The 16,233-nt window shown below is 41.6% G+C and overlaps 1 protein-coding gene across 2 annotated transcripts in view; it reads right to left on the bottom strand.

Moving 5' to 3' along the window:
* Positions 1 to 246: 246 nt before the first annotated feature.
* Positions 247 to 16,233, bottom strand: part of LOC115225283 (E3 ubiquitin-protein ligase MIB1-like) — an 85,731-nt gene continuing 69,744 nt past the window's right edge. For both annotated transcript variants that reach the window (XM_029796221.2, XM_036514406.1), the window contains exons 11-14: positions 13,623 to 13,673; positions 11,063 to 11,134; positions 4,939 to 5,010; positions 247 to 845 (exon numbers count right to left, since the gene is read on the bottom strand). In XM_029796221.2, the coding sequence (XP_029652081.1) occupies positions 640 to 845; positions 4,939 to 5,010; positions 11,063 to 11,134; positions 13,623 to 13,673 (401 nt within the window). In that variant the 3' untranslated portion in view covers positions 247 to 639. The remainder of the gene's footprint in view (positions 846 to 4,938; positions 5,011 to 11,062; positions 11,135 to 13,622; positions 13,674 to 16,233) is intronic.

The following is a 16,233-nucleotide window of genomic DNA, read 5'->3' as shown; positions in this document are numbered from 1 at the left end:
CGTAAAAAATAGGGATTTTCATAGAAAAAAAAAGCACCTTTTTGATGTAAATAATTATTTGTGTTAACATGGTCTGATTTGAATTTTTTCTTCTACAGAAGGATGAGCAAGCCTTCTTCTATCATGCTCTCAATTTTGGTCAACTTGTGCTGCTGGGTCTCGGAGGAGATAGTATTAGTTGAAGGCTACCAAACCTGCCACACACACACAGACAACTTTAGCTTTATATATAGGGAGATTTTGTTAAATAAAATTTGTATTACTGCTCATTCTGTGAAGATTTCCAAATATGATTTAATGTAAATAATATATCGAAGTGCTTATAACGAATTACCAATAAATAGCGAACATTTCTCCATATCACTGATTCAATTTTCGTCAAATACCTAAAAGATTCGTATTTTTTACACTTGCGATTTTTACTTTGCACTCTCCTGAAATTGTCAAACAGCTTCAAACAGCCGAATCCTACTCGATTCACAACTTAAAGAAGGACACATTATACAATGTGGTTATGGGTTGTCTATGCTTAGGAAAAACAAAAACAGGATGGTCCTGGGTGGAAAGCATTTGAACATAGGTCTCTGTTTGTCGAAGGTAGAATCAAGACGGAACGATAGCACCGTTTTCTACAGAAATTCAATTTACGTCTATTGACAGATGTTCAAGTGCATCGAAACATTCCGTTTTATTAAGAGCATCCTTTAAAGTTCCAAGTGTGCGTTTCGGTGGATCACAGCTTGTAAACCATTTATACAACATCTGGAAGCTCTGTTCCACAACATCATTGGAGTAATTGTATTTGATAACATCCAGGTCCACTTGTTTGATTCTCAATTCCCTTCCTGCAAAAGATACAAAGCAAACATAATTGCAACAATATTACCGATAGGTTGTTATGAATATAACAAAGAAATTTTGTGATTAGAGGATTGAGAAATACTTAAGAAACAGGGAAAAGAGAAGACATTGGTTTCTATTTCTGGACTGGAAGCACTCCGTCGGTTACAACGACGAGGGTCCCGGTTGATCTGAATCAACGGAACAGCCTGCTCGTGAAATTAACATGTAAGTGGCTGAGCACTCCACAGACACGTGTACCCTTAATGTAGTTTTCGGGGATATTCAGCGTGACACAGAGAGTGACAAGGCTGGCCCTTTGAAATACAGGTACAACAGAAACAGGAAGTAAGAGTGAGAGAAAGTTGTGGTGAAACAGTACAGCAGGGATCACCACCATCCCCTGCCGGAGCCTCGTGGAGCTTTAGGTGTTTTCGCTCAATATGGATGGAAGCACTCCGTCGGTTACGACGACGAGGGTTCCGGTTGATCCGAATCAACGGAACAGCCTGCTCGTGAAATTAACTTGTAAGTGGCTGAGCACTCCACAGACACGTGTACCCTTAATGTAGTTTTCGGAGATATTCAGCGTGACACAGAGAGTGACAAGGCCGGCCCTTTGAAATACAGGTACAACAGAAACAGGAAGTAAGAGTGAGAGAAAGTTGTGGTGAAAGAGTACAGCAGGGATCACCACCATCCCCTGCCGGAGCCTCGTGGAGCTTTAGGTGTTTTCGCTCAACAAACACTCACAACGCCCGGTCTGGGAATCGAAACCGCGATCCTACGACCGCGAGTCCGCTGCCCTAACCACTCGGCCATTGTGCCTCCACACTCTATTTCTAAAGATGTTAAAACACGTTGAAATAAATGATGGAAATGGAGAAAAAAACTTTTTTTAAAGAATTAATTGAAAGTTACATGAGAAAATTTCTGGTAAACAGCAGGAAGGAGAAGTATTTTTCTGTAGGTAAGAGTGTATGAGAGCCTAAAGAATCAATAGAGACCAACAGTTACACGATTTGATCCATCCATCCATTTTCTCTGTCCTTTATTCATAGAAGGGTTGCTGGGGTAGAGTCTTTAGGAATCTCCTTCGTCGGGTCCTATCAGAAGATTTTCTGAATCCATTCTCAAACATGACCAATTGAAACTATGGATTTTATCCAACAATCTAGTCTCGATCTACCCCTAGGGGTCTCCTGTCAGTTGGCTCAGCTTCAAGAACCCGTTTTGCGATTCATTTTTGTGACATTCTAATCATGTTTCTGTGTTACTGGAGTTCTGACTCCTCTAGGCAGAGAAGCAGCCGTTTGGTCTGGAGAGACACCCAAATCTCCAATCTACACACCCTGTCGAGTAACGTTACTCCATAGACCCTTCAAAAGGAGTCTATTTCCGACGTTTGATAACATCTTATGGTCAATGACACAAATAGTCATCTGTGATGCTTCTTCTTCCATCATTATTTAATAATTCTTTTCTACTCTAGGCACAAGACCCAAACTTTTTGGGGAGGGGGCCAGTCCATTAAATCTACCCCAGTACACAACTGGTATCTAATTTATCGACCCCGAAAGGATGAAAGGCAAAGTCAACCTCGACGGAATTTGAACTCAGAACGTAGCGGCAGACGAAATACTTATTTCTTTACTACCCACAAGGAGCTAAACACAAAGGGGACAACAAGGACAGACAAACGGATTAAGTCGATTACATTGACCCTAGTGCGTAACTGGTACTTATTTAATCGACCCCGAAAGGATGAAAGGCAAAGTCGATCTCGGCGGAATTTAAACTCAGAATGTAGCAGCAGACGAAATACCTATTTCTTTACTGCCCACAAGGGGCTACACACAGAGGGGACAAACAAGGACAGACAAACGGATTAAGTCGATTATATCGACCCCAGTGTGTAAATGGTACTTATTTATCGACCCCGAAAGAATGAAAGGCAAAGTCGATCTCGGCGGAATTTAACTCAGAATGTCGGCAGACGAAAACCTATTTCTTTACTGCCCACAAGGGGCTACACACAGGGGGAACAAACAAGGACAGACAACGGATTAAGTCGATACATCGACACCAGTGCGTAACTGGTACTTATTTAATCGACCCCGAAAGGATGAAAGGCAAAGTTGACCTCGGCGGAATTTGAACTCAGAATGTAGCGGCAGACGAAATACCTATTTCTTTACTGCCCACAAGGGGCTACACACAGAGGGGACAAACAAGGACAGACAAACGGATTAAGTCGATTATATCGACCCCAGTGCGTAACTGGTACTTAATTTATCGACCCCGATAGGATGAAAGGCAAAGTCGACCTCGGCGGAATTTGAACTCAGAACGTAGCGGCAGACGAAATACCTATTTCTTTACTGCCCACAAGGGGCTACACACAGAGGGGACAAAAAAGGACAGACAAACGGAAACGGATTAGTCGATTATATCGACCCCAGTGCGTACTGGTACTAATTTATCGACCCTGATAGGATAAAAGGCAAAGTCGACCTCGGCGGAATTTGAACTCAGAACGTAGCGGCAGACGAAATACCTATTTCTTTACACCCTACAAGGGCTGCACACAGAGGGGACAAACAAGGACAGACAAACGGATTAAGTCGATTATATCGACCCCAGTGCGTAACTGGTACTTAATTTATCGACCCCGACAGGATAAAAGGCAAATTCGACCTCGGCGGAATTTGAACTCAGAGCGTAGCGGCAGACGAAATACGGCGACGCATTTCGCCCGGCGTGCTAACGATTCTGCCAGCTCGCCTAATAATTTATAAGTATCAACATTTACAAATATCTGGAAAGCGAAGATAGAAATGTCTAATACCAGTGATATTTGGTACACCTGGATCAATTAAAACAGAAATGGGCACGATACTAGAATGATCTCAATCGCACAAACAAACAATTCAATAGTGTTTGCTACACATCACATATTCATCATCATCATCATCATCATCGTTTAAAGTCCGTTTTCCGCGCTAGCACGGGTTGGACGGTTCGATGGGGTCTGGGAAGCCAGGAGGCTGCACCAGGCTCCAGTCTTGATCTGGCAGAGTTTCTACAGCTGGATGCCCTTCCTAACGCCAACCACTCCGCGCCAGAGAGGTCCGGCATCGGCCACGATCGGTTGGAGCATTTAACGTGCCACCGGCACAGAAGCCAGCTAAGGCGGCGCTGGCAACGGCCACATTCGGATGGTGCTTTTTATGTGCCACCGGCACAGAAGCCAGTCGGGGCGGCGATGGCATCGGCCACGTTCGGATGGTGCTTTTTATGTGCCACCGGCACAGAAGCCAGTCGGGGCGGCGATGGCAACGGCCACGTTCGGATGGTGCTTTTTATGTGCCACCGGCACAGAAGCCAGTCCAGTCGGCGCTGGCTACGGCCACGTTCGGATGGTGCTTTTTATGTGCCACCGGCACAGGTATCACAACTACTATTTCCATTGATATTTATTTCGATGTTCATGTTCATGTTCATGTACTTGACTCAACAGGTCTCCTCAAGCACAGCGGGACGTTCTGGGATCCAGGGTACTTTGAATGGGCAGGGGGCTATGCGGAACTGGTGCAAGAAGCAACCCGGGTCTTTCAGTCACAGCATATCTTCAGAGATCTCGGTCCTTCGCCATTGCCTCAGTGAGGCCCAACGCTCTGAGGTCATGCTTGATTACCTCATCCCATGTCTTCCTGGGTCTACCTCTCCCCCTGATGCCTTCAACTGTTTGGGAGTGGCAACTTAGTCTAACTGCCTAAACAACAACAACAACAACAACAATCTATCAGTAAATTTAGTAGAAATGTAAACAATGTAAACAAACAGAAACATTGACATTAACTCAACTGTTTACCTGTAAACAATAATAGAATTTAGTTACCTGTCCCAAACGACACTATTAACTCTTGTGTATCTTCTAATTTATCTATTTCACCAACCTCAATGAAATTTCAGTAATATCTTTCGCTAACCATTTAATAGGAAGTAAGGAATGGAACCTGTTCTCTGTCATTCTAACAAACACAAGTTCAAATGATGGCAAAATTTATAGAAATCAATTCAGTATTTTATACTCACCAAGTTGCTGCCATTTACTCCCTAAGTTCTTTGCTACACTATGAAGATGTTCCTCACCCAGGTTTACAGACTCTGAAATAAATATTTCCAAATTTTACACTTCATACTATAATTTCTCTGTCTCTGTTAATTGGTCTTTATTTTATAAATGTAAGTCATTCCTATCATCAATGGTCAGCTGGTGACCACTATGGTCTTGGTCATTATTTTTATACTTCTGTCGTGGTCCCATGGAATCATCATCATCATCATCGTTTAACGTCCGTTTTCCGCGCTAGCACGGGTTGGACGGTTCGACCGGGGTCTGGGGAGCCAGGGGCTGCCCCAGGCTCCAGTCTGATCTGGCAGTGTTTCTACAGCTGGATGCCCTTCCTAACGCCAACCACTCCGCGAGTGTAGTGGGTGCTTTTTACGTGCCACCTGCACAGGTGCCAGAGGGGTCTGGCATCGGCCACGATCGGTTGGTGCTTTTAACGTGCCAGCAGCACAGGTGCCAGAGGGGTCTGGCATCGGCCACGATCGGTTGGAGCTTTTAACGTGCCACCTGCACAGGTGCCAGAGGGGTCTGGCATCGGCCACGATCGGTTGGTGCTTTTAACGTGCCAGCAGCACAGGTGCCAGAGGGGTCTGGCATCGGCCACGATCGGTTGGAGCTTTTAACGTGCCACCTGCACAGGTGCCAGAGGGGTCTGGCATCGGCCACGATCGGTTGGTGCTTTTAACGTGCCACCTGCACAGGTGCCAGAGGGGTCTGGCATCGGCCACGATCGGTTGGTGCTTTTAACGTGCCACCTGCACAGGTGCCAGAGGGGTCTGGCATCGGCACGATCGGTTGGTGCTTTTAACGTGCCAGCAGCACAGGTTGCCAGAGGGGTCTGGCATCGGCCACGATCGGTTGGAGCTTTTAACGTGCCCCCTGCACAGGTGCCAGAGGGGTCTGGCATCGGCCACGATCGGTTGGTGCTTTTAACGTGCCACCTGCACAGGTGCCAGAGGGGTCTGGCATCGGCCACGATCGGTTGGTGCTTTTAACGTGCCACCTGCACAGGTGCCAGAGGGGTCTGGCATCGGCCACGATCGGTTGGAGCTTTTAACGTGCCACCTGCACAGGTGCCAGAGGGGTCTGGCATCGGCCACGATCGGTTGGTGCTTTTAACGTGCCACCTGCACAGGTGCCAGAGGGGTCTGGCATCGGCCACGATCGGTTGGTGCTTTTAACGTGCCACCTGCACAGGTGCCAGGGGAGTGCGGCATCGGCCACGATCGGTTGGTGCTTTTTTATGTGCCACCGGCACAGCATAATATTTACGTCCATAACCAAACAGACTAACCTTCCTAGACTTCTCTCTATTAAGACATCCTACATTCATTATCAAGTAATGTAGCAATTATCTCGTTTATTTATCAATTGAAGAAACTGTTTTTCTTTAGTTTTATCTTTTGTTTCTTATATCTGTGCCAAATCTCTTACATGGTATTTTTATGTCATCCATGGATGCCTTCCTTCTTAGGTTATTTCACTCGAACCGGTCTCTCTTGATCAATCTGCTGATCAAAGAAACGTCTCCATAAGAGGCACAAACAAAATTATTTTGTGCGATTCCGATTTCAAGATGATGACAATCTTTTGTGAAATATTTTGTCACAAACTTCATATTGAAATTGTTATAGCAGCTCTTCATCAGATCCTTACTCTTCTCTCATATCTAAAAGAAGTTCATTGGGTCCATCATCAATTGATTGGAGACATCTACTGCATGGTAGAAGGCCAAAAACCAGGTCAAGCCGTAAGACATTCAAATCCCTTTTAATTTTCCTTTGTGTCTTCTATCGCATCCCAGACAGAAAATCCACGATCTACTTATAAGGGTTCCGGAGATGCCAAACTTCTGGACACTTTCTCTCAGCCGTTATTTTGTAGATATATATCTGATCTCTTGGTAAGCACACCCATGTAAATCTTTGCCATTTACATCTATATATATATAACTGTTGTTGTGTGAGTGTCTGTCCCTTTCGATTTAGATTCCTAACTACTCCCACATTTTGAGGTGCAGTTTAACCAAATTCGGGTATCTTATAGTCGTGATTCATATCAAGCCTGTCTGGGTATTAGCGCGCGTCTACGATGAGTCTACGATTTTATAAATAATTTAACATAATTTTTTATTCCATTTTAATGCATAATTTTTCGTGTGTCGATGGCGGCGGAGTTGGCGTCCATGGTCACACCTGCACCTGTGTTGCTTCTCCCCATTCTTCCCTCCCTCGTGAAGCTGTGGGGAAGGGAGTGTAAGGAAATCAACGTCGTAAAGCGTTGTCAAGGAGACCAGCGTTCTTTTAGAACAACGACTTCATGGCTTGAAGACACCAAAACAGAAATGGCTAAGAAAGCCCGAATTGGCATGTATAAGGGAAGTAACTCTCTAAAAATGCTTATATAGTTATTTCCCTTACAAACCCGAGCAACGCCGGGCGATACTTCTAGTTCTAGACAAAAGAATGTCGATCAAACTGGACGATCGGTTCTGGATCAGCTTTGTTTGGTAAGTAAACTCATTCTGCCTTGCACCAGTCATTAACCAGACCCCCCCCTTTATGCTCCAGCTCTCAACGTAGGCGGAAAAGCTTATACCATAACCGAGTACAATACTCGTACACATTGTATGGCACACCATCACCCCCTGTTTTACTCTCTTCGTACTTGCCCTCTTCATAAAACAATTTACTTCTTTCTTACTGAAATCGCCAAGCTGAAATATTTGATCCTTAGTTTTCTGGGTGTTTCAAACCATCCACAAGTCTGGGATGCGATAGAAGACACAAAGGAAAATTAAAAGGGATTTGAATATCTTATGGCTTGACCTGGTTTTTGGCCTTCTACCATGCAGTAGATGTCTCCAGTCAATTGATGGTGGACGCAATGAACTTCTTTTATATATGAGAGAAGAGTAAGGATCTGATGAGGAGCTGCTATAACAATTTGAATATGCAGTTTGTGACAAAATATTTCACAAAAGTCTGTCATCGTCTTGAAATCGGAATTGCTGTAGATTGCACAAAACAGTTGATCCCGCTTTAGGGTCATTGTAGGTATCTCTCTATATATAAATGGCAGTTTGTCTGTATGTGTGTCTGTCAGGTTGTACCCTCACCCTGACCACGGCTTTCAACCGATTCTGATGAAACTTGACACACACATAGCCCAATGTCATAATTCAAAACTAACGCAGCGAAAATTTTGAAAAGTTCCCCCAGTTCTGAAAAAAATTGATTAATTCGACATGGGGTCGAGAATCAGAAACACAAACCAAAGACTGTCTAGGGGACGTAACTCGACCTTTTTAACTCTCAAAAAAATTTACCATAATTTTTTTTCCATTTTTAATGCATTTTTTGCTATATTTTGGGCTATAACTCTCTAAAAATGCTTTATAGCTATTTCCCTTACAAACCCGAGCAACGCTGGGCGATACTGCTAGTTATCTATATGCTTGTTCAGCTCACTTTCAGTACATTTCTACCTGCCGCCCTTAGCATCTGCAAACAGTCTCCTAGTGACCTGTAAAGGTTCTTAAGGAGCTACACTCCAATCTTTTTTCTCTTTCGTCTTTCGAAGCATCTGATATTTCTTTGTATACTCTTACTCTTTTACTCTTTTACTTGTTTCAGTCATTTGACTGCGGCCATGCTGGAGCACCGCCTTTAATCGAGCATATCGACCCCGGGACTTATTCTTTGTAAGCCCAGTACTTATTCTATCGGTCTCTTTTACCGAACCGCTAAGTGACAGGGACGTAAACACACCAGCATCAGTTGTCAAGCAATGCTAGGGGGACAAACACAGACACACAAACACACACACACATATATATATATACATATATACAACAGGCTTCTTTCAGTTTCCGTCTACCAAATCCACTCACAAGGCATTGGTCGGCCCGGGGCTATAGTAGAAGACACTTGCCCAAGATGCCACGCAGTGGGACTGAACCCGGAACCATATGGTTGGTTAGCAAGCTACTTACCACACAGCCACTCCTGCGCCTATGTATAAGTTAAAGGAGAGCGTTTAATATTCTTGTAGACATCACAAACTTTCTATTGCTTTAGGCACAATAAATTGCACCCAGGACAATCTATAAAGTGGCTGGTGTTAGGGGGAGCATGCCACCTTAGAAAAGCTGGAATGTTTAAGTGTGACATGTTCCTCAACCAATGTGGGTGGGTGGTAACTTTAATTAAAAACTGATTTGGACACTGACGAACCATCCAATGCATAGCGGCTTGAAAAATCAGACGATAAATTATGAGGACATCATTTAATGCATTATATCTTGCAAAAAGTATTTACCTTGTGGAGGTGCAATGGCCCAGTGATTAGGGCAGCGGACTCGCAGTTGGAGGATCGCGGTTTCAATTCCCAGACCGGGCGTTGTGTGTGTTTATTGAGCGAGAACACCTAAAACTCCACGAGGCTCCGGAAGAGTGTGGTGGTGACCCCTGTTGTACTCTTTTACGGAGTGGTTGGCGTTAGGAAGGGCATCCAGCCGTAGAAACACTGCCAGATTTGACTGGGCCTGATGAAGCCTTCTGGCTTCACAGACCCCAGTAGAACAGTCCAACCCATGCTAGCATGGAAAGCGGACGCTAAATGATGATGATGATGATGATGAAAGGGTGATAGAGAGAAAGAGAGAGAGTGTGTGTGTGTGACAATGGTTGGCCAAGAATGAAACCAAAGTCTTTTTTAGTAGATAAAATGATAGATTTACTATCAGTGATAGGGTGGTCATCCCTTGACAACACCGTTTTTTCTCTTGGTTTTGCCTTTTGTTTTTTATATCTAGGTCAGAGGTCAGAGGTCAGATCTATTATATGGTATTTTTATGTCATCCCTTTCATTGTAATTCTGTGGAGGCGCAATGGTCCAGTGGTTAGGGCAGCGGACTCGCGATCATAGGATCGCGGTTTCGATTCCCAGACCGGGCGTTGCGAGTGTTTATTGAGCGAAAACACCTAAAGCTCCACGAGGCTCTGGCAGGGGATGGTGGTGATACCTGCTGTACTCTTTCACCACAACTTTCTCTCACTCTTACTTCCTGTTTCTGTTGTACCTGTATTTCAAAGGGCCGGCCTTGTCACTCTCTGTGTCACGCTGAATATCCTCGAGAACTACGTTAAGGGTACACGTGTCTGTGGAGTGCTCAGCCACTTGCACGTTAATTTCACGAGCAGGCTGTTCCGTTGATTCGGATCAACCAGAACCCTCATCGTCGTAACCGACGGAGTGCTTCCCCATTGTAATTCTACCAACTTATGAGAGACATCTGCTTAAAAACAACAATAACAATTCTTCAATAAACAATAAAAATGTGAAACAAAAAAAAACATAATTAACTCACCTGTTTACACTTAAACAACATCATTAGTTTCTTGATCAAAAGACAAAATTAACTCTACTGAGTCTTCTAATTTAAACATTATTACCAACATTACCATAATATACATCTGGAAGATCCTGGAACGTCTTGTCCCAAACTTTGGCATCGAGAGTTACACAAATGTCAGAACTGGGCGCCACTGCATAGTGCCAAGGACTCCAAATTTGCCATCAAGATGTAGGACAAGATACTGTGATAGCCTGGGCTTCCGAGGCCCACTGCTCTTCAATATCCTCCCGAAGAACCTGAGAGACCTGCATGGGGTGGATGCAGATGTCTGTAAAATGAAACTGGATCTCTTCCTGTCGGGTGTCCCAGATGAACCAACTTCACGGCAGGAGGTGCAGATGAGGGCAGCTGCATCGAACTCTCTCATGCACCAAATGGCAGTTGCTAAAAAGCTTTCGTGAAGTAAAACCAAGTAGCAACACCAAATGGCGGTGCCCCAGCATGGCCACAGCTCGTGAGCTGAAACTAGAATCAATCAATCAAAAAAAAAAACAACAAAGATATCGATTTACCTTTCAGTAAACTGATATATTTAATAGAAGTATTTATACAGCTTAATCTATCCATTGGAAAGAAGAAAGTTGTTTTAAGTTATCCTTTCAAGCACAATATTCCCAGGTGAAGCAAACCTTATAGAAATCAATTAGGAACTGTTATTTCATACTCACCACCTTGCTGGGATGTAGACTGCGATGACAGGGGATCAGTTTGTACACCCTTGTCCTCAAACATTTGAGACACTGAAAAAACATATTTCCAAGTTTAATAGTATTTAATAGTATTTATTATTAATCTTTATATATAAAACTGTAGTTGTGTGAGTGTCTGTCCCCTTCGATTTAGATTCCTAACTACTCCCACATTTTGCGGTGCAGTTTAACCAAAACCGGGTATCTTATAGTCGTGATTCATATCAAGCCCTTCTGGGTATTAGCGCGCATCTACAATGAGTCTACGATTTTAAAAATTATTTACCATCATTTTTTTCCATTTTAAGGCATATTTTTTAAAATATACGGGAAATAACTCTCTAAAAATGTCTACGATGAGTCAACGATTTAAAAAAAAATTTACCATAATTTTTTTTCCATTTTTAATGCATTTTTTGCTATTTTTGGGCTATAACTCTCTAAAAATGCTTTATAGTTATTTCCCTTACAAACCCGAGCAACGCCGGGCGATACTGCTAGTAATCTATATTTTATTATTGTGAGACATTTCCATCATCAATGGTCAACTGGTGACCCAAATTCTTTTGGTCATCATTTTTATGCTTTCGATCGCGGTCACATTAACAGCGCAAAATTTAGATCGACAACGAAATAGACAAACGTTCCTGAATCTTCGCTCTTTATCGATAATACGCTTTTACTTGTTTCGGTTATTTGACTGTGGCCATGCTGCAGCACCGCCTTTAGTCGAGCAAATCGACCCCAGAGCTTATTTGTAAGCTTAGTACTTATTCTATCAGTCTGTTTTGCCGAACCGCTAAGTTACAGGGACACAAACACACCAGCATCGTTTGTCAAGCGATGTTGGTGGACAAACACAGACACACACACACACACACACACATACACACACACACACACACACACACTCACACATATATATATATATATAATTTTAATCCAAACAAGAAAGCACAAAAAACACAACAACGCGAGGACGTGGAACAAATATAGTATTATTGGACGCTCAGGAAAGAAGGAAAGAAGGAGGGCTTAACATTTCGAGCGGAGCTCTTCGTCAGAAACATAGGAGAAGGAAAGAAGGGAAGACAGGAAAAAAAATCGCCAACGGTACACACGAGGTCGGGCTTCTTTCCGTCTCCGTCTACCAAATCCACTCATAAGGCTTTGGTCGGCCCGAGGCTATAGTAGAAGACACTTGCCCAAGGTGCCACTCAGTGGGACTGAACCCGGAACCATGTGGTTCGTAAGCAAACTACTTACCAATTTCTTTACTACGCACAAGGTGCTAAACACAGAAGACAAACAAGGACAGACAAACGGATTAAGTCGATTATATCTTCCCCAGTGCGTAACTGGTACTTATTTAATCGACCCTGAAAGGATGAAAGGCAAAGTCGACCTCGAAGGAATTTGAACTCAGAGCGTAGCGGCAGACAAGATACCGCTAAGCATTTCGCCCGGTGTGCTAACGTTTCTGCCAGCTCGCCGCTGGCAACATGTTGCAACAAATGTCTGGATAGCTAGCAGCAACAGCAACAACAACAATGATTTATCGGAAAACTTAGTCAGGAAATTAGGAGGAAAAAGAAACAAAATCTTCATCTTCAACTTACACGAAAAACAAAACATTTTTTAGTTCCGTTCTAAAAGATAATATCAACTCTATTGTATTTTCTAATTTATCCATTTTACAAACCATGCTAGACTCGATGTTATGAATTTTCAGTAATATCTTTAATACAATTATAAATCTCTGAACGAGATGTAAACACTAACCGCTCGGCAACGCAAAGTATACTAGCCATATCAATATGGCTAACCACTAAGGGTGGGTGTTACTGTAGCTTTTAACCCCAGGAGATCATCGTCTCCAGCTGGCTTTAGGCACACTTTCTGTGCCCTTATGGTATTTGCAAAGGGAGGTCATCCCTCTCTCGTAAACCTAAGTGATACGCACGGACTGCAGTTTCTAGGTATTTGCCTGTCTTCGGCGTACGGCACAGAAAGTGTGCCTAAAGCCAGCTGGAGACGATGATATCCTGGGGCTACAAGCTACAGTAACACCCACCCTTAGTGGTTAGCATATTGAGATGGCTAGTATACTTTACGTTTAATACAATTACTTTTGCCGAACCGCTAAGTGACGGGGACATAAACACACCAGCATCGGTTGTCAAGCAATGCTAGGGGGACAAACACAGACACACACAAACATATACTCACACACTTATATATATATATACATATATACAACGGGCTTCTTTCAGTTTCCATTTACCAAATCCAAATCCACTCACAAGGCTTTGGTCGGCCCGGGGCTATAGTAGAAGACATTTGCCCAAGGTGCCTCGCAGTGGGACTGAACCCGGAACCATGTGGTTGGTAAGCTAGCTACTTACCACACAGCCACTCCTGCGCCTAATGTATATATTTTTTCGAATGCAGCCAGACTTTTCACACAGAAACCGGGAAACCACCCCTATACGCCGTATGAAATAATGTTGACTAACATAATTAGTTATTTTATACTTACCCACTGAGTCTGCCAACACCTGGACTTCCCTCTTCGATGACTGCCGACCAACTGAAAAATACATTTCCAAATTTAAGACTTTGTAGTAAAGTTTCTTTCTCCTTATTAATGATCTATATTTTATTGTTATGAAGGAGTATTCGTCAATTGGTGACCAATAGACTTTTGGACAACATTTTCATAATTTCTACAGCGAGTAATGTTTCAATATTTCAATTGTCAAGAAGGCCGAGGGTGTCTTGGCATCACTCAGCAAGACTTTTGTTAGCCGCTCTCCAGCCATCTATTTAAAACTGTATACAGCTATGATACGACCACACTTGGAATTCGCATCATCAGTTTGGAACCCCTATCTTGCTCAGAACATTGACCTCCTGGAATCTGTCCAGAGACGTGCAACCAAACGCATACCCTCCATCAGACACCTACCATACTCTGAGCGCCTTGTTTCCCTGGGCATGGATTCACTGAAGCTCCGGCGTCTGGTGACGGACTTGGTAAACACCCACACCCACAAAGTTATCAACCACCTCACCAACAACAACACTGAACACCTTTTTGATCTCCATGTGTCTAACACACGTGGACATGCCTACAAAGTTAGAAAACAACACAGCTCCCATGACTTTCGGAAACATTTTTTCACGCTCAGAGTTGCTGAAGCATGGAATAAACTGCCTGCGTCAGTTGTTGACTGCCATGACACTGCATCCTTTAAGGCCCTCATGCTTTACGAAATCTGCCGAAACTACACCTGATTATATATACACTTTAGATGAGTTGTAGTGCACCTGAGCACTGTACACAATTATTATTATTATTATTATTATATTTAGGCCCACAAAGGGATAGACTAAAATTACCAAACCTTCTCTGTCTCATAAGGCAGTCAACAATTCTAACAACTCAGTAATTATCTCATTTAATAATCACCTGATAGGTTTTACTCTTAGTTCTTAGTTTTGTATTGTTTTTCATATATTTGTGCTAAATCTGCGACAAAAACATTGTCATTTCACCTCTAGACATCTTTAATCAACATTCGTCTCATCTTCTGCTTAATTCCAGTGTCAACCAAGTTGTGAATCGAAGATCCAGCCTAGAACACGACACACAACTTCAAGATGGATATATACATACATATATAATATATATATATATATATATTATATATATAATATATATATATATATAGACCACACACACACATATATATATATATATATAATTATTATTTGAGGGAATAAAACCAAACTTACAAGGAAAAAGAAATCAATTTAGAAATACTAAATCAAATTCCACACAATATAATATATATGTGAAATATTAGAAAAGAACCACCTTTTATCAATTCAAAATGAATAATTAAATTACACCATCTAGAAAATTACATATACTAGAAAAGTTACAATTAAAATAGATGGTGTAATTCAATTATTCATTTTGAATTGATAAAAAGGTGGGGTTTTTTTCTAATATTTTATATATATATATATATATATAATAAAATATTAGGGAATAAATCCAAACTTACAGGGAAAAATCAGATTTAGGATTGAATCCAATTTTATAGTAAAATATTATATTATATTAAATTAGAGATAAAACACTATTAGGCAAATCATGCAATGAAAAACTTAAGCCCCACATAAGATTAATTAATTTATATTATTTTAAATATATATCAAAATTATTAAAAAAAATTATTAAAAAAAGATAATTATCTTTTTTTTAATAATTTTGATATATATTTAAAATAATATAAATTAATTAATCTTATGTATTGGCTTAAGTTTTTCATTGTATAATTGGCCTAATAGTGGTTTTATCTCTAATTTAATATAATATATATATATATATATATATATATATACCTGTTCTCTTTGTTATTGGTTACTACTAGTAATCTTTAATCTTAATTACCCACATCACAGTTCTCCAGAATGTAATCAGATGTGGGGAAATATCTGAAGATATTTCAATGTCATTCATCCTCCTGAATAAAACCGGTCGAACAGAAAGTGACATCAGGTCTAACAGGAAGTGATATCTCGTGACCTAAATTAACACACTACATTCACACAAAACCTCATTAACGACATAAAACTTGTCATCCGCACATTATTGCTGTGAAAATATTTGAAACGGTTCAGAAGAACTGATACTCAGGAATACTAATCTATACATCAATCAAAGTTTCCCCACCCTTTTGATGTCCCCTCTCTAATGTTGGTCCCTAAACCCTCAGTTGAGATTTTCTTATTGAATCTCCTACTTTATAAAGGCTCACTCTGATATTCAATTAAGTGTAGTTGTTTTTAATTACAAACTTCCATAGCTATTGATAAATCATTAATCACTCTAATCACACACAAAATGTCGGTATTTACTGAGAGAACCTTGGAGATTTATTGATATTTAGTCACCGTTTTTAATTCAGTAGCCTTTATTATTCTTATGTTGCAGAAAGTAACCATCTTGAAGCGTGACAAAGTCTTCTAATTGGACAAGAACAAAGTTTAGTGGGTGAAGTGAGAGATATGGTATCACAAAGACACCTGGAACATCTTTTACCAAAAGTCTGCTGGATCTACACAACAACATGAAATAC

This window comes from Octopus sinensis, linkage group LG27 (genome assembly GCF_006345805.1).
Source record: "Octopus sinensis linkage group LG27, ASM634580v1, whole genome shotgun sequence".
In the NCBI taxonomy this organism is placed as follows: Eukaryota; Metazoa; Mollusca; class Cephalopoda; order Octopoda; family Octopodidae; genus Octopus; species Octopus sinensis.
Note: the sequence above shows the minus strand (reverse complement) of the source record. Positions and strands in the feature narration are given on the sequence as shown.